Here is a 19,780-nt window from a genome sequence, read left to right as displayed (position 1 = left end):
CATTTACATATTAGTAATTTAGGATAGGAAATACCTAAAATAACGGTGACTTTATATCCATGCTAGAATCAATTTTTACGTCCTAATTCTAGGCCATATTTGCAATTAGTAATTCAGTATATTTTTTCCCTATTAGTCCTTAAACTCGCTGGTAATAGAGATTGTGCCTGCCCTGTTGACCCTTCTATTATAGATTCTAAACCAGTGGTGGGAGGTTCAGTAAGTATAGAAATGTTTTTAAAGCTTTAATTAGTGAAATCAAAAGTAAAATTTCATAGCCATGTCAAAATTAACTTTTCAGTCTAAGTCTGGAGGTGTTTCTTACAAACCTTTGTAACAGAGGTTATGACAGAAGCGTGGGAAAAGAGAAAGGAGCAGGACGTTATTGTATTCTCAATATCTCCTTTAGTCCTGAAAACAACCTTCTGAGGAGGATCATTGTCTCCAGGTTACAGGTTAGGCCACTCAGACTTAAAAAACTTAAATAACGTGTACGAGGCTCAAAAATGATATAGTCCGTATCCCAGAATCCCAGGTCTGTCTTTCATTCTCTTCTGCTATCTTAAAACAAGTAAAACTTTATCGGTAGCCTATCACTATGAAGTGATGAAAAATATTAGTAATTTGCTAGAGAACAGTAAATTAGTGGGAAACAGTGAAATGCTTTAAGGGTGGCTGCTCTTTGCACCTGCTATGTATGGAGGAAACAGGAAATGTATAAGTCATGATATCAGTTCTCAAGGATCTTGGATCAAGTAGAGAGAGCTAAAAGACACAAAAGAAGCAATAGCAAACAAAATCAGACAATATGATTTAAATGCTAAAAATCTAAACGCCTTAGGAGAGGAATATTAATAAGGGTGTAGTATTTCACCTTTATCGTAGAAGTGGATCTTGAGTTGGGACTTGAAAGGATTTGAATGCCTAGAAGGATGTTGACACTGTGAGCCAAGAAGTAGAATGAATGTGTTATGTTTATGATACAATAAAGATCATATCTAAACTAAGGGATTATTTTTGAGCGGTTGAAAATAATGTTGGAAAACTGTTAAATGGAAAAGCAAACAGCACCACCAAAATGTAATGTCCACAAGGGCTGGGATCTTTGTCTATTTTGTTCAGTATGTAACCCAAACACCTAGAATCATGCCTGGTATACAGTAGGTGCTGAATATAGAATTTTCAAACTTTATTTAGGTATAATTAATATGCAATAAGATGCACATATTTAAGACATACCATTTAATAAATATTTTTAAAATATTTTAACCCATTTCTTGTTTGCCCCAAGAATACTCACCTGCAGAGCTTGTGGCTGCAGAGTTTCCCTAAGATAACTGGCAGATTACAGTCTTAACCTTACCCCCAAAGTTTGCCACAAAATAGTTTGCTTTCATTATTATTTTCACATTGCTCTAGTATATCAATAGTCTTTGGAAACAAATGATGTCATTCTATTTATAGCATTCTGTTTTTAGTAGTGGTACTTCCATTTACGAGATACAGTAATTCTTGATTGCTAAAAGTGTCAAATCCTAAAAAACATAGAATTCCTACGCATGATGTTAACATCGTTTTCAAGCAGTTGTTAGATGAAGATTCATTTAATGAATCCGGTTTATGTATACATTTCTGTTACATTAGGATTAGAGACAAGTTCTGTTTAGAAATATCTCCAAGAACAGTTTTTATATTTTATTTTCACATTGAAAACCACTCAGATTTGCTTCAGGCTCAATAAGTATGTTTATGTAAAATTAACACTGGCAGTGGGCTGCACTATTTTTTTCTTAATGGGAAGCGGGTTAAAATATTAAAGTGTTCAATTGTATCTATAGTGCTTTATTTCTTAAATAAACAAAGAAGTAAATCAAAATGTAAACTTTTCTGAAATCTGAATGGATGGGATGAGTGTCTGTATTTTTCTCTAATCTTTTATGTATGTTTTAAAGGCAAACAATTTTTAAAGAGAAGCCATTCATTTTAGAAATATGAGATCCAAAGAACAAAGTCTTAGGAGAAAACATTAGTGAACACGAAATTCTGGTTCTCTGAATATATTTTTAATTTGTTTCCTGGTTTTTAAATTTTTTTTTATCAAAATACCCTATACACATAATTTAAAAGGCAAATCGTGTTAGAAAACTTAAAACTAAAAAATCCTCCCAAATCCCTTACCCTAGAGACAACTACTTTCAACTCGTAGCTGCGTTTTCGGTTAGTTACAGCCATATTTTTAAGCAACATGTATATTTTGAATTATTAATTTTGCGTATTGCCTTTTGTATTGCTATGAAGATGGATAAGGGTCTTAGCTCTCTTACTCTAATCCCCTTCACCTTCTCACATCCTTTTAAAGGCTTTAGCTCATTTTTTCTCAGTAAAAATATACACTATTATTTTTCCCTTTGGACTTCAGGTTCATCCTTGGTCAAGAAATAGTATATTATATTTATCTAATAAATGTAATAAGCACTTTCAAACTCAAAAGAACATTGGGGGGGGAAAAAGAACATTGACAGTGTTGTATCTTATATTTTACAATCATTTTTAATGGCTACATTTTTAAAGCATATGTTTGATTATGTAATTCATTTAAGATTATGTTATAAGATTTTGATATTATAAAAAATCTTCCCACTTACCTGATTTGTTACTGTGTAAATCTAATGCCTAATCCAGTGTCATTCATTTAATAAATATTGACTAAGATTCTTTGAATGAAATAGTGGTCTGTTTTCATTTTTAAGTCTAAGGAATAATTTTGAAAAGCAGTACAGGAAAGATTAAGAAGACTTTAGAAATAGAAAATACCCACTTGAGACAAAAGCAACGTCTAATTTGCCTAGATTGTTGGATGCCATCCTCTTGGATGGTGTGGCTTTAGTGACTCCTACCATACTGTCTAGCTTAAAGGTAGAGTCTGAAGTTATTGGGAATGCTGTCAAAGTTGCTGTCTATCCCCCACTTTGTTTGGTACTGACACCTCTGTCCCTTTGCATTTCTTTCATTTTTCTTCCTTTCAATTTCCCCTCGTCTTTCAGAATTGCTCATAATTTTCTCATGAAAAGGCAAAGGAATAAATTCACTATCAGTTTATATTCAATTCATAATGAAAACAATTTTCAATGGTAGAATATTTTCCAGAGCAGACTCCACTATTCTACTTTAATTCCTAGCAAAACAGAGGCTAAGAAAGTTAGTGGTCCAGGCACATTGACTCTGGTCGTGAGCCCAGTTCTATCAGCAGCAGGAGACTGCAATGGAAATCAGGACCCAAGATCATTCAGAGTGATTTTATCCGGTCAAAGGCTGTCACTGGATCCTCAGTTACCCAGATTCAAAGTCACTTCCGCATCCTTTGAAGACTTTTAAGTGGGACCTGTAGACTACTTGTAGTGCCACTTTCTGGTTCTCATTGCTCTAGGGTGGGTCTGATGGCTCTTCAGTGGCTCTTCAGTAGCTAGTACTGAGCAGGTCTGCCTTCTATTTAAAATGCTTAAATCTTAACATTTTTAAACAGTGGTACTGGGTTTGCTTTTTGTATACCTACTCTCCAGAGAGAATTTAAAAAGCATATTCTTATTTGATATAGTCTGAGAATTGATATATTTTTAATGCTTTGTGGAAATCTAGCTTGATCACGTATTCTTTTGGGTAAAGTGTTTTCCTTTCGTTTTAAATCTAGTCTCTGGGACCTTGATCTCATAAGCAGATTTGTCATGACCTAATATTTTCTTAACTATATGGTTTTAAGCACATATAAAAAGAAGTTGTAATCTGGGTTCAGGGTGACTTTTAAAACGTCTAATCATGAATTAAAACTAACTTATATAGGTTTATTAAAACACTGCACCCTAGTACTTCTTTAAAGCTTATTTAATCTGGAATGTCTGGAATTGATTTCTTTTTTCTTTCTCTCCATAATCAGTTTGGTTGTGTTTTCCCTAGTTAAAAACCAGACATTCCAGATTAGATAAAACAGGCTTAATTTTTCCTAACTTGAATTTTGACAAGTGATAATAACTTCAATTGTGCACTAGGCAATTCATAACTATTGTCTGTCTGACTTCACATAGCACATCCAGGTATGACTAAAATTGCTGTACCCACATTGCCTTCAAGTCTTGAGTCAACCGAATGTCTTATGAAGGTCTTTTAGTTGTTTTGTTTTTTGTTGGTTTTTTTTTTACAAATTTATCTTTATCTTAACATGATGAATCTACTTCTCATGTTCATCACTAGTAATTTTTCATCCACTAACCCCCTCCCCTGCTCTTTGTTCATGTTATATTCAGAATTAAGCCCAGTTCCACACTAATTGTAATAGTTCCTGAACAGAATCTGTTTTTACCACTTTGATGACTGTCCAGTTTTGTTTTTTTTGTTGTCATATATATCCAGAAATCTCGCATCTAAAATTCTGTCCCATTGATACTTTATCAAAAATACAGAAAGTGCTATTTACAACATTCATTGTAATAGCAAAATCTTGCCAAAAAAAAAAAATGTCCATCAATAAGGGACTTGTTGAATAAACTGTGGTAAATTCACACAGTGGGATGCAGCAGTAAAAAATAATTTTTATAGCTGGGGAGTGATCAGTAGGATATATTGTTAAGTGGAAAAAGCAAGATGGACAAAAATATGTATACTATACTATTTATTTAAAAAAAGAAGTGAACATGAATATATATATTTGTTTATAAGAAAAAATGAAAAAGTAAGGTTACTTATCAGCTGGGAGAAGGAGGAGGACAGGGTAGAAAGAGCAAGGATGGAAACTGGATTTCTCTGAATATGTCTTGTTTTTAGGTCAACTTTGGAACCATATAAATATTTTACACACTTAAGAAACAAATTAGCTGAATTGACTATCAAGTAGGTGACAAAACCATACAGGAATTATTTCAGGTAACTTTAAAACATAGTAATTTTATTGTATCTCCTAGTGACAGCTTTGAGTTTGGTCTCTTGTTCTTAAGACCCACCCTTTTAGTGTTACTTTAGGGCTACATAATAACTTATGTTAAAGAATATTAATGCATACATAGGAATGAATTTATTTAAAATACTAAATTGAGAACTTTAGCTTTTGTTTCTTTTTTTCTTTTACAGTAAGGCAAAAGAGAATGAAAGAAGTCGATAATCTTGAAAGTATAAAAGAAGAATGGTAAGTTAATTCCAACTATGAATTTTCTTTGTTATTGATGCCTTGTTAGTGTCCTCTATTTTTACGGCATTTCACTGACTGGTATAGTACGTTTTAATTATGATTATCTCAGTTAAATACCTAATAGTAACACATTTAAAAGTAATTTTTTATCATAGCTGCATTGAATGAATTTTAGTGAAGTTACTAAATCTTGGTTATTAATTTAAAAAATTGTTAAAATTTTCTCTGTTCACATATTACTTCTGTTGTATAAGCAAGAAATTCAAGTGACTATTTACTTCATATAAGTGAGAATTCAAGTAACCACTTTGTTAGCCTCTTGTGTTAGAGTCAGAGTGGAAACATAATGGCTTGGTGTCAGATAAACCTAGATTTGAATCCCATCTCTGTTTTATGCTACCTCTCTAGCCTTTGAGCAACTTAGATTCTTTGAGCTTCAGTATCCCATCTTTAAACTGGGGCAATACCTCGGTACCTGAAAGATTTGGGGGGAAATTAGATAGCCAACATAAAGCATGTAGCATAGTATTAGCACATAGCAGGCACTCAGTAAATGGTAGATGCAAAGTGTATGGTTCTTATCAATATAGAATACTTTATTCTCACTTATCTGAGGTGAAGTAATTTATTTTGTATTATGTTCTTTATTTTAAGTGCTTGAGATAAATTTCTTTCATTCAGTGCATTTGAGGAGACAGACCAGTATTTCTTTCATACTTACAATCTATTGATTCAATTTCTTTTCTTTTCTTTTTTTTAAATTTTTATAATGGTGACATTGGTTAACGAAATCCAGTAAGTTTCAGGTGTACAATTTAACAGTAATATATATTTTGCATTATATTGATTCAATTTCTTTAATACATATAGACCTATCAATATTATCTATTCCTCCTTACATGAGTTTTAGTAAATTGTGCCTTTTAAAGAATTGGTCCATTTCATCTGAATTATCAAATTTGTGGTCATAGAGCTATTGTGCATCTCCACACACCGTACTCTGAACTTCTTAAAAACCTGGACTATTTCTTACTCATCTTTGTATCTTCCTACTACCTAGCATATAGTGGGGACTGAATAAATGTTTGAATGACTTGAATTAACACAATGAAGCTTAGTAGAATTTACCTACCAAATAGATAAGATAAAGGAATAAAACTTCAGCTATTCTGGATGCTCAGCATTATTGGCTTTGCACTTAGTGACTAGCAATTAAGTATAAACTGCTTTCTGAACAGAAGAAACAATTAAAAACTGGAACACATAAGTGGTTTTAATGGTGTCATATAATATGCGAGCACTTACTGTGTGACCCTTGTGCATACTGGTCCACACTATATACCAGGTACAGGCCTGCATCTGTATTTGCATTTAATCTTCATAACAACTGTGTGAGATAGGTGGTTGTCTCTGCATTTTACACGTGAGGAAGCCAAATCACACAGAGGCTAAGTTTCTTGCCCCAAGTCAGTATGACCTAGCGAAGGTACCTAAACAAACACCAAAGCCTGAGCTTCAGTCAGTATCCTCGACTGCTACACAGAAGTACTGTTAAAGAAGGGGAGAAATCACTAGTTTTGTGAGAAATCATCTTAGGGCGTGATTCTTTTTTGTGAAAGAAGTATCAGGTCATCGCCTTCAAATAGGCATCATTAATACTTGATGGTAATATGGAGTATGTTAAGGGTAGATAGAGAATTATCTAGAAGAGTAAAAAGAACACACCTAAGTTACAACATTGCCCCAAGTGTCAGCAGTTTAATAACCATATAATAATGGCTATTTTGAGAGATGATCTAGCACAGTGACTAGGAGTGCAGACTTTGATAGCCTAGATTCAGTTTCCAGCTCTACCTCTCAAAAGCTTCATGATCTTGAGCAAATTGCTTAAGCCTTTTTTATATCCAATAAATGGTGATAAAAGCAATATGTGCCTTTTGGATCATTGTGAGGATTGAATGAGTTAACACATGTAAGGATGTATTAATAAATGTTCAATAAAGGTTAGCTATTAAGATAGGCTTTATAGCTTATCATGGTTAGGAGCATAGACTTGGAAGACAGATTAACAGGGCTTAAATTCCATCTCTGCCTCTTATTAGCTGTGTATCAGACATGTAACTTAACCACTCTGTGATTCATTTTTCTTGTCTATAAAATGTAGATGAGAGTATCTCCTTTATAGTTCCTGGCAGAGTATAAGAGCTATAAAGTGTTGATTATTATTTGTAGAAACTGAAAAGTTATATCTCAGTACATTTATGAATTTTCTATACGACTTCAAAAAAGATCAACCAGAAAAACGTTTTCTATCAAACGAATCTTAGGTAATATTTCTTATTTAATATAAATACGGAAGAAAAACCAGTAGATGGTAGTAAGCAAAATGGGTGAAGGGAGTCAAAAGGTACAAACTTCTAGGTATAAAATAAATAATAAATCATGCGGATGCATAACAAAAAAATTTTGTAACGTTTGGTGATGGATGATAACTAGATTTATTGTGGTGATCATTTCACAATATATACAAATAACAGATTATTACGTTGTATACTTGAAACTATTATAATGTTATATGTCAATTATACCTTAATTTAAAAAATAGGAAAAAAAAACAGTAGAGTATTATTAAACCACTACATATGAAAGTGCTCAGTGGGAAATCTCATTTTGAAGTGTGCAAAGTAGCAAAACCATGATTAGGACTGTTCCTGATGGATTATCACCTTTAGTTTTAAGAGTGCTTTCTATTACCAAAAAGTACATCATAACCCCTTATAAAGCCATTTCGAGCCCTTTTCAAAGAAAAAAACATCTTTTTACTCTGGATCAGTGGTTTTCAGCCTGGTGAGATTTTACCCCGCCCAGAGGACAAAATGACTAGAGATGTTTTTGGTGGTTATAACACTTTGGGGGATGGAAGAGTAGGCATGCTACTAACGTCTAATGGGTAAAGGCCACGATGCTGCTAAACATCCTACAACTCATGGGGCAGCCCACACAACGAAGAATTATCCCTACCCAAATGCCAACAGACTGAACTTGAGAAAATGCTGCTCTGGACCAAAAGGATTAATGGACTCCCCAAGGTCATATCTCTATGATCTTAACTTAGAAGAGGGTCTGAACTGTGGACATGGAGGTAGCTTTGCAGTTTAGGATCCCTTAACTAGAACAATTTATGTCAATTTTTAGAGAATTAGTAGTTAGTAGTTAGCTTATTTTTCTTTTTTGTTGTTGTTGTTGTGTAGGGTTTGTGAAACAGGATCTGACAACCAACCTCTTAGTGATAATCAGCAAACAACGTGTGAATATTTTGTCGACAGCCTTTTTGAAGAAGCTCAGAAGATTGGTGCCAGATGCTTGTCTCCCACTGAACAGAAGAAACAGGTAGATGTCCATAACTTTTGTCTCTTCCAGTCTTTCTCCAAATATGGACCTTTTAGAGGGTCCGTGAGGTCAAAACTTTTTCACAATGATAGCAAGATATTATTTACCTTGTCACTATGTTGACTTTGCACCAATACTGCAAAAGCAGTGGTGGGTCGTAAAGCTGCTGACACCTTAGGAGGAATCAAGGCAATGGCACCAGACTGTACTGGTCGTTACTGTATTCTTTACTTACACGGAGAAAATAAACGTTAGTTTCACTTAAGAATGTTCTTGATGAAACAGTAAAACTTATAAATTTTATTAAATCCCAACCCTTCGATACACATCTTACTAATATTCTGTTTGACAAAATGTGAAGTACACATAAAGCATTTCTACCACATACAGAAGTATCGTACTTTTTATTAACATGATCCATTTTGTTTGTTACCACTTTGCAGGTAGATATAAGTATAAAATTATGGAAAAATGGATTCACAGTCAATGATGATTTCAGAAGTTATTCTGATGGTGCAAGTCGGCAGTTTCTGAACTCCATCAAAAAAGGGTAAGCGATCTTTGTAAATAGAAGATTATTTTAGGATTGTTGCCTTTGGAAGAATCCTTTTTAATGTTTATGCATCCCTACACATTCACAGATACTTTTTCTTTTGTAAATTTAGAGTTTTATAGGATGGGTTTTCTCAAGAGAGCCACAGCTATAATTTTGAAAAAAAGTGTAGGAATTTGAATTATAATCAATCAAAATCAGACTTCAACTAATTTGCTTTGCCAAGTATTAATTCCACATCCTAGTTGTTATTTAATATTTATATTTTAATGTTTAAATATCTTTATAGTATTCAAATTGTGATTTCTATTGCCTGTAATATTTATTATGTATTTATGATTCTAAGTGTTATATATGTTTGATCTAGAAAATTTTTTAAGTATTAAGTACATGAAAATTACCTATAATTTCATCACCCAGAAGTAACTGCTATTAACGTTTTTGTTGAATTTCATTCTGGCATGGACTCATATATGATATGCATATATATTTTTTTGAAAAATGATTTTGAATTTCTATTAAAGTATATGAATATACATGCATAATGTTTTTTCACAATGATGACACATAATTTTTATTTATACACTAAGTTGTTGGCAAATTATTTCTTAATTTTGCCACTGAAAAATTATCTGTAACTATATTTTTTTTAATAACAGCTTTATTGAGATATAATTAGCCTACCATAAAATTCATCCCTTTAAAGTATACAATTCCATTTTTTTAGTATATTCACAGTGTACAATCATCAATGCTATTAATTCCAGAATATTTTTACCACCCCAAAAAGAAACCCCATGCTAATTGTTATTCATCATTTTCCCCTCCACAGTCCTATACAAACACTAATCTACTTTCTGTCTGTATGGATTTGCCTATTTATTGCCAAGTAGTGTTGCATTGTGTGGTTATATCACATTTAGTTTATCCATTTATTAGTAAATAGACACTCGAGTCATTTCCGTGTTTTAGCTATTATGAATAATGCTGCCATGAACATTCATGTACAAGTTTTTGTGTAGACATGTGTTTTCAATTCTCTCAGGTCTAAGAGTAAAATTGTTGTTAAATTTAGTTTAACTTTATGAAGAACTGCCAAACTGTGTTCCAAAGTGACCACCATTTTATATTCCCACCAACAGTGTAGGAGAGTTCCAATTTTTTCAGATTCTCGCCAAAACTTGTTAGTATCTTTTTTTTTTTTTTAATTATAGCTATCCTAGTGGGTATGAAGTGGTATCTCATTGTGGTTTTGATTTGCTTTTCCTTAATGACCAGTGATGTTGAGCATCTTTCTTGTACTTATTGGTCACGTGTATGTCTTCTTTCAAGAAATATCTGTTTAAATCCATTCTCTGTTTTTTCTTTTTCCTTTGCCTGCTTTTAAAATTGGGTTATTTGCTTTTTTGTTGAGTTGGGCGAGTTTTTTATATATTCTCGATTCAAGTCCCGTATCAGATATATGATTTTAAAATATTTTCTCTCATTCTTTGTGTCATCTTTTCATTTTCTTGATGATGTCCTTTGAAGCACAAAAGTCTTAAATTTTGATGGAGTCTGATTTATCTGTTTTTTTTCTTTCATTACTTTTGCTTCTGGTATCATATCTAAGAAACCATAACTTAATCTAAGGTCTTGAAGATTTACTCTTATGTTTTCTTATAATTGTGTTTAAATTTTGACTAATATCTCTGATTACTCTTTCAGGATAGATTGCTGGAAAGAAAATTATTGAATAAAAGGCATGAACATTCTTTTAGCTATTGATGTTCATATTCATGCTTCTGCTTTCCAAAAAAGAGGTGCAATATTAAATTTCTATCCCGTGGCACTTCAGTGCACGTTTTTAGGCATGACATCAATTTATGGTGCAAAGCACTTTTTTTGGTCAGTCTGTATTTTAGAAGGGTTAATAGTAGCCAATTTTCAGTGTATATGCACACATATGTATGTCTGTATATATATGTATACTCAGATTTCAAATGGCTTTATAATATAAGTAATTTTGAATCCTTTTCAAACTTATACAGAAGTTGCAAATGTAGTACAAAGAACTTTTTTCCTAAAACCATTTTGTAAATAAGTCGCTAAAGTGATGCCTCTATAAGCAAGAACATTTTCCTATATAACCACATGCAATCATCTATTGATATATTACTACCATTTGATCCTCAGACTCTATTTAAGTTTCACTCTTTGTCTTAATATTATTCTTTATAGCAAAGCATCCAATTCAGAATCACACAGTACATTTACATGTCATATCTCTTTAGTCTCCTTCACAATGGAGCAGTTCCTCAGTTTTCTTTGATTTCTTTTTTTTTTTTTTAAGGCGAGGCAACCTTTGATTGACCTCACAGATTGCAAGGACCTTGTCAGCTTACAATCCCTTATTTTTTTTTATTTTTTTACGCCTACAGCACCTGGTCTTCCTAGGTGGTCTCCCATCTAAGAACTAACCAGGCCCGACCCTGCTTAGTTTCCGAGATCAGACAGAATTGGGCTTGTTCAAAGTAGGATTGCAGTAGACTTTGATTTCTTTTTATGACCTTAACATTGAAGGTCATGGACCTGAATTATATAGAATGCCCCTCAATTCAGATTTATCTGATTTTGTCTTCATGATAAGATTAAAGTCAAACACATTGGTAGGAATTTCACAAATGCTATCCTTACTTTAATAGTAATTTATTTTTTGCGTTTTTTTATACTTTTACCTGTGTAACATGGATCCCTAAACACTGTAATTTCATTTTATCTGTTTTTTTGAACATTATGTAAATGGAATGTGTTTAATTTTTGTGTCTACTCAGCTTACTTCTTTGGGATAGTCATTGATGTCGCATATAGCTGTAGTTGGCACGAATCCCAGAAGCAATATAAGATGGATAAATTTTATTATGTAAATATTAAAAACTATATATATACCAAGAGACACTATATACAGTCAAAAGACAAATGCCAAACTGGGAATACTTGTTACATATATGTCATTTAAATGGATATATACACAAATCTTACAAAGCAGTAAGAAAAGATGGAAAGGATATGTTAATACCATTTGATCTACATTATAACAAAGTAATAGTGGGCATTTGGTAAAAATGAATGACATATCTGTATACTAACATGAAAATATTTTTTGTGGTATATTGCTTTAAAAAAAGCAGTTTGCAGAATACAGAGTAGTATGTGTAAATTAATACCATCTGGGACAAAAAAAAATAAAGGATTAAATGAAATTTTACTATATGTTTAGAGAAAATCTAGGAGATGCAACATCAGAGTGGTATTATAAGAACCATCCCTTTCTAAGTTGATATGTGTTTATATTTTTATGCCTTATTTTTTTAAAACAAGCATGTATCTTAAATTTAAAAATTTGATGTACGACATACAAAAAAGTATACAAATCACAAGTATATACTAACAAATTTGCATTATTTCTATTATCAGAAAAAAATCAACTATTTTTCTGAAAGTTTTTAAAATTAGTAATTTATTAAAAATTTCCCCATGTAAGTTCATTGCTTATATATCAGGTATATTCTGTAACATTGTAAATTTTCAAGTGCTGATTAGAAAAGACCCTACCTCTACTAGATCATAAGATTCAGTTGACATCTGCCAAGTTCTGTGCACCAGGACCTGTTCTTGAGATTAGACTATGTTTGTGAGTAAAACAAAAGAGAGGCATTTGCGTTGTACTAGACAAAGCCCCAGACTGAGTCCAAGTCCTATGTCACTTTATCCTCTCTATTAGGAGGATAAAATGTGAAAATCTTTTTAAAAATTCTAACATGTTTCACATTTTACTTATCATGTTCAGAGTAAATCTATATTTTCATTTAAAAATTGAAATGAGAGCTTGATTTTTCTAGTATATTTTTTAATCCTATTCAGATACCTATAAAAATGATCAAATTGTTTAAATTTAGCAGTGTATCGTCATCAAATATCCAATGACACTAGTAGTATTATCGGTACTGCCAAATAACTCAAGCTGTTAATTAATTTGTCATTTTAAAAATGACTATATTGTTCTTGGTTTTTTATATTCATACCATTTATATTATTTTAAATGCATTCACTTTTTTATTGTAAAAATGTTACACTCCTTATTTCTAGATATTTTTCAATTCTTTTTGCATAGAGAGTATGTTTTTCAAAGAAAGAAAAAATATTTCAGGAGCGTTATCACTTTGTTTCTTTACTTTCGAAGGGAATTACCTTTAGAATTAGAGGGAACTTTTGATAAAGAGGAGGTGGATGTTAAAGTTGAAGATAAGAAAAATGAAGTCTGTATGTCAACGAAGCCTGTGTTCCAGCCCTTCTCAGGACAAGGTCATAGACTGGGAAGGTGAGTAGGCTCATGCTCTGTGCTTTCCATAAGCAGAGGCTTGACTAATATTCCACCATCATTATATTACCATGTAGACGACATACATAGAGCTTATCATTTCTCACACTGGAAACGAGGTTTTTCATATTAACTTTTATGAGGACTCCTAAGTCATATTTATCTTAGTGTAAATTAACATATGCTTGCACTACACTAAAAAATCATGGGGGCTTTTTTTATCGTATCAGATCAAAAGGGCCTGGCTTATTGAGTACATTAAGCAAAATTGGATGGACGAATCATTTTTTCTTCCTTATATCCACCACTTGAGCTTTGTCAATAATTGTACAATGTACATATGCTAGCTTTCAAATATAGAGTTCCATTTAATACTTAACAATGCTTTCATCATTGTGTTCAGTGATCAATATTTAAATTTTGAGGTAATAAAAATGAAAAAATGCTTCATAAAGTTAATATCAGTAGCAAAGTCTTTAATTATTTTCAAATTTTGTAGTCTTCATTATATCTAACTATGCCCTATGACAGAATATGCAAGGAGGTTAGATATGGAATCACTTTTATTTTTATAAATTCCCAAAATTGATTATCAAGACTGGTAAAATATATACGTATCCATCCACACATATAAAAATATCCCGGTGTGACTTTCAGAATGATCAGGAAATCCTTTGTTTCCTTTCTTTTTCTTTATAATCCAAGGACTAATCTCTATAGAGAATTTATAATTTCTTTTAGAAATTTTAATCTGGGGAGTAGGTAAAGGTAAAGTCTGTATTATTATTCAAATAATACTACTAACAATACGTTTACACAGCACTCTGCTAGCTTACAGATGACTTGGATATGCATAATTTCATTAGAAATATATGATGGACATAACTAATATTAATATCTGTATATCATCATTGAGGAAACAGTTGTAACTCACTAAAATCTTCCTAACAGCTATATTAATGTAAAATATTTTATGATAATTATTTAATGATAAAGTTCTGTTTAATGAAAAAACATGCATTTGACTCTGTTTCTGGATTTTTTTTTAGTGCCACACCAAAAATTGTTTTTAAAGCAAAAAGTAATGAAGTTACAAAGAAAAATAATTTGTTTGCTGTCCCACTAAACAAGCTGGAACCCATCACTAACATTCAGATCTGGTTAGCCAATGGGAAAAGGATTGTACAGAAATTTAACATTTCTCATAGGTGAGTCTTTAATTTCATTTGCCTGGTTTCTTCCTAAGTTTAAATTTCATATCTTCTTTTCAGTTCAGTCAAGAGTCGTTTTTAAGAACTAACCAAGGATCTTAATAAACTGTTCTCTAAACATAATATATCATGACTTGAAATTCTTGGACATTAATGAAGTATTTCCAGTCTGTTTTATGAATTATCATTCTTATCATTTGAATAGTTTTCCTGTTTAACTGGATACATAATTTTAAAATAATTATCTTTAATATGTTTTAAAATCGATTATTAGCATTATGTGCATATTTTTTCTGTTAATCATAGAAAAAGTATGAAAACACAGAAAAGTACTGAAAGAAATTGAAGTCAGTTTAAATTCCATCACCCAGAGATAATTGCTATTATCAATTCAATGGATTTTTCCAGTCTTTTATCTTCTTAAAATTTTTTTCATTTTAATTAAAAATAGGAACATACTGTATATAAATTTCCTTCTTTATTTAAAAGTATTTTAAAATTTGAGGGGGCGAGTTATACAGAATATATATATATAGACATAGTTAAAATAATAGACATATGTACCTCCTAGCTCAAAACATACACCAACATACCTTTCCTTTTCTGCAAGGGATAAACTCTTTTCTAAATTTATATTAATCATTTTCTGCTTTTATTCAGAGTTTTACCAAGCACATATGTATCCTTAAAACACAGTAAGTTGTTCTGTTCATTTTCAAATAATTAGTTTAAATTTTAAAACGATTATAAGCATACAGAAAAGTTTCAAGAACAGTGTAAAGAACTTTTTTTTCTAACCACTGAAGAGTAAGTTGCCAGTATGATGACCTGTCACTCAAAATACTTTAATGTGTGTTTCCTACAAACAAGGACATTATCCCACATAACTGCAGTTCAGCCATTTTTAGATGGGAATTTAACATCGATACACTCTACCAACTCTTCAGACCCTATTCCAGGTTTGCCGTTTAATCTGATGTCATCCTTTATCCCCAAAGACCATTCAGAATTACACACTACATTTAGTTGTCATGTCTCTGTTTGAAATAATATTTCTTTAGTCTTTCCTTGATTTTCATAACCTTGAAAGTTTTTTAAATTATAGGCCATTTTTTTTAAATTTGATGATTTCTTGTGATTATATTTAGGTCACTAATTTTGGCGGGACTGTCACAGAAATAATGCATTGTACATCTCATTGCATCCTATTGAGTGGCATCATTTACATTTTGTCCCACTATGTTAAATTTGTTCACTTGATTAAATGGTATCTGCCAAGTTCCTTTACTATGACGTTATTCTTTTTCTCTTTGTAATTAGTATATATTTTGTGGGAAAGAAGTTTGAAATTGCATAATTATCATGATCTTCCTAAGACATCAAGTTTATTCATTTATTTATATCCGCATTTACTTGTGGTTTCCTGTTTTATCCAGTGGGTTATAATCTCCTAACAACATTATTTATTTTAATGCCCATATTGTCCCAGATATAGTCAGTGGGACCTCTTTTAAACCTTGAACACATTTCCATTATTCTATGAGCATTTCTTTGTTTTTTGGCACAAAATTTTTTTTCAAGTTCATTCTTTACTTTTTCTAAGAAGCCCCAGTTCTTTTTACTGGACAATGTGTTGAGAAGCCAGAATCTGGGTACGAGGTATCCTTTCTGCTTATTTGGATGCCAGGACTCTGAGAGGACAGAGCTACAGGTGTATACGCACATGCGGATATACATCTACACCTGCACATATGTTTACATCTGTATTTCTGTATCTTTGCATCTCGAAAACCATGAGTTCACAGAGGTACCTCCAATGTCAATTCACCACCACCACAGGGTTTATTCTAGTTTTCCTCTTCCCATACTTGTAACTAACTCCTCCCACAGAGAAGCCCAGCTCCGATCATTTTTAATATATTTATTTATAGATGAATTCTCCCATATGTAACCGGTCTCCTTTTTCTACTGCTTCCGCCTCCCCCCACGTGGAAGCTGCCCTCGCCCTGCTTGGGCTGTAATTCTCCGCGTTGATTTCTCACATAGATTCCCTTCTCTTCCTGATACATGGGTCTCTGACACATCACCCCAGGCCACTTCAACACCCCATGCCCATGGCTTCTTTGCTCTCTTGGGCTCTGACACCGTCTCTCCTCCCCAGGCTTGGACACTGTCATCACGCCCTCTGGGTCTAATACACCACAGTTGGCCGCTCCTCTATGCGAATGCTCTTTTGATGCTGCTTGAGATAGCCTGCTCTGTGCCACCTCTCCTCCTGCCCCTCAGTGTGGATCTCTTTCTCACCCCACTTGGTTTCTGGCACTCTACACTGGACAGCTCCCCTACATAGACACACTGCTAACCATGCTTATGCTCTAACCACCCCCCACCACATCCCCTACATGGACGTCCTCCCTGTGTTGGTCAGATTCTGACACCATACAGGTGGGCAGCTTTCCTGTGTGAGTGAACTCTGGTTCCCTGTATGAGGCCACCACAATTCCCTCTTACTTCCTGCCTGGGTGCCTCTCATGTTCTGCCCTACTAATGTGACTTTGGGACTGAATTGTCCAGTAAGGAAAGGAAAAGGCAGTTTTGTTTTATTTTTTTAATTTCCTACGAGTGGAATTATATTTTATGCATTCTACTACAACTTTTCTTTCTTTATTTTATTTGCTCAGTATGTGTTTGAGACCTCATGTTGATATGAGTAGCTGTAACTCACTCATTTTCATTGCTGTACTATAATACTTTATATGAAAATAATTATCCTTTCTATTTTTATGGGTAATGGTGGAGGCTTATATTTGTTTATATGAATGTATCAATCAGCATTGCTCAGTAAACAGTCACAAAAATCTCATGACATAGAATAACAAGTATTTATTTCTCATGTATCAGCTGGTGTGGCTTTGCTGATATCAGCTGAGCTCATTCACATGTCTACAGGTCATCTAGGGGAGCTCTGATTTAGACTGCAGGTCCATGAGTTAAAGTCTGCACCTTGCATCTCTCAATCGTCTTGAATCACGATCTACCTGCCCATGTTGTTCTCATAGCAAAGGCAGAGGCATAAGAGGCCTGGTCCCACTAAGAAAGCATTTACTTGTATCAGTGTACTAACATTCTATTGGCCAGAGCAAGTTACATGGCCAAGTCCTGTTTATTGTGCTGTTTGTGGAAAAGACTGTCCTTTCTTGATCAAATTGCTATGGTATCTTTTTGTAAATCAGATGAGCTATTCTGGACTCTGCATTCTGTTTGATTGGTCTATCTTTCCTTTTGCCAACTCTGCATTGTCTTAATTATTGTTACTTTATAATAAATAAAGTAACCCCCTGGAGAGCTATGAGGACGTCCGTGGCAACCTCCACCTGGGCTTCCTGGCCCAGCTGCATGCCAAGCTGAGGCAGATGCTGCAGGAGTTGGGGTGACCCAGCATGGTCTGGTTCAGTGCTAACCGCTGTCCTTACTGTGGTGACAGAACCTTCTATGACCCAGACCATTCTGTGTCCCTGTTATACATATTTCTAGCTGGGTGCACAATCATAGGCTTCGTTTTAGGCACTTGGATACTGAAGCCCAGACATAAGTACTTCTTGAAGGAACACAGCAGCTACAGTTTCAGACAAAAGCTCAGTGTTAGCAGGAAAAGGAGAGGTGATTCAAGGGGTGGGAGAGGAAATGTTGACTTGAGTTAATGGTTTCTTTAAGGAGATGTGTTCTGTAGAGTTAGATATATGAATCTAAGTTTCTAGAGGGAGATTCAGGCATTGAAGGTAGATGTGGGAGTTGCCCTTGTTTGAATGGTTGTAAAGAAATGGTCATAAATAAAGGTAACCTCATGTTAAAAAAAAAAATCCTTATTATATCAGGTACCTAATTGAATTGTGCTAAAATCTCCAGCTATGAGTGTGGATTTGTCTTTTTTCTTTCTGTCAACATTTACTTTAAATATATTAAAGCTATATTATTAGGTTCGTACAAAGATAAAATTGTTGGCTTTTTCTGACGAATTGACCTTTTTAGCGCGCGCGTGCGCGCACACATACACGCACACAAAATGTCCCTTTTAATCCCTGATAATTTTGTGTTGAAAATTACTTTGCCTGATGTTAATATAGTCACACCAGCTTCCTTCGGTTTAGTGCTTGCACATATGTCTTCCTCCTTCTTTTTAATTTCAGCTTATCTACATATTTATCTATGTCAGTATATTTAAAGGTGTTTCTTATAAATAGTTATTTATGTTTTTTACATGTAGGCTAGGCCAACAGTCTTTTTTGGTTCCTGTTTTGTGTTTTGTTTTTAACTACCATTTACTGAGTGCTTTCTGTGTTTGGTACTCTTCAGGGCACTTCACTTATATTACTTTTAAATGTCAAAACCACCCTAGACAGCTAGAATTAGAGAGCTGGTTATCATAATGATAGAAGAAGCATATGTTTAAAATAGTACCCTGGAATGCTCTGTGATCTAAATTCCTTTAAATGAGAGGAGGGCAAACTAAACTTGTGGGAAATGGAAGAGGGGATTTGTTATTCCTGTCCTAGTTTGTTTCTTTTTAGGGAAATAAAATATATGCATTTTTTTTCCCCATCTTTAATGTGCCCCACTTACACCCCTGACCTATAGATGTTGCCATTTCCCCTTCAGAACTGGATCTCTAAAGATGGGGTGTCTCCTCCCATGCCCTTATGGCGTGCACCCGGGGCCTGGCGCACCTGGTATATGGACCGTGGCTCCACCTGGGGCGCGAACCCAGGGCCTTCTGCATGTAAAGCAGACATGCTAACCATTACACTATGGAGCCACCCCAGAAGTAAGATATTTTAATCTCAACTTCTTCGTCTAGAAAAATACTTCTGACATTTTCAATAACAAAGTCACCAAGATTTTTTTTTCCCTGAATTAATGAAGCATTTAAAAACTTTGGCCAACAGTAGATATTGAGTGATGATTAATCAGGCTTTGTTTTTAAATTGGAATGTTTAATACACTTTTAAAGTGATATGTAGTATCTTGAAGTAGTTGGGTTTAGGGCTACCATCTCGCTCTTTGTTTTCTCTTTACCCCGTATCTTTTTATTC

At 33.5% G+C, this 19,780-nt stretch overlaps 1 protein-coding gene and 1 pseudogene across 2 annotated transcripts in view; one reads left to right on the top strand and one right to left on the bottom strand.

The window, feature by feature from the left end:
- Positions 1–19,780, top strand: part of UBXN2A (UBX domain protein 2A) — a 28,678-nt gene that overhangs the window by 3,726 nt on the left and 5,172 nt on the right. For both annotated transcript variants that reach the window (XM_039887723.1, XM_039887724.1), the window contains exons 2-6: positions 5,119–5,173; positions 8,428–8,566; positions 9,010–9,116; positions 13,342–13,479; positions 14,529–14,687. In XM_039887723.1, coding sequence (XP_039743657.1) covers positions 5,133–5,173; positions 8,428–8,566; positions 9,010–9,116; positions 13,342–13,479; positions 14,529–14,687 — 584 coding nt within the window. In that variant the 5' untranslated portion in view covers positions 5,119–5,132. The remainder of the gene's footprint in view (positions 1–5,118; positions 5,174–8,427; positions 8,567–9,009; positions 9,117–13,341; positions 13,480–14,528; positions 14,688–19,780) is intronic.
- LOC120622633 (uncharacterized) lies at positions 11,531–11,649 on the bottom strand (annotated as a pseudogene).

The sequence above is a fragment of the Pteropus medius genome, unplaced genomic scaffold (genome assembly GCF_902729225.1).
Source record: "Pteropus medius unplaced genomic scaffold, Ma_sr-lr_union100, whole genome shotgun sequence".
In the NCBI taxonomy this organism is placed as follows: Eukaryota; Metazoa; Chordata; class Mammalia; order Chiroptera; family Pteropodidae; genus Pteropus; species Pteropus medius.
This window is presented reverse-complemented; position numbering and strand designations above follow the sequence as displayed.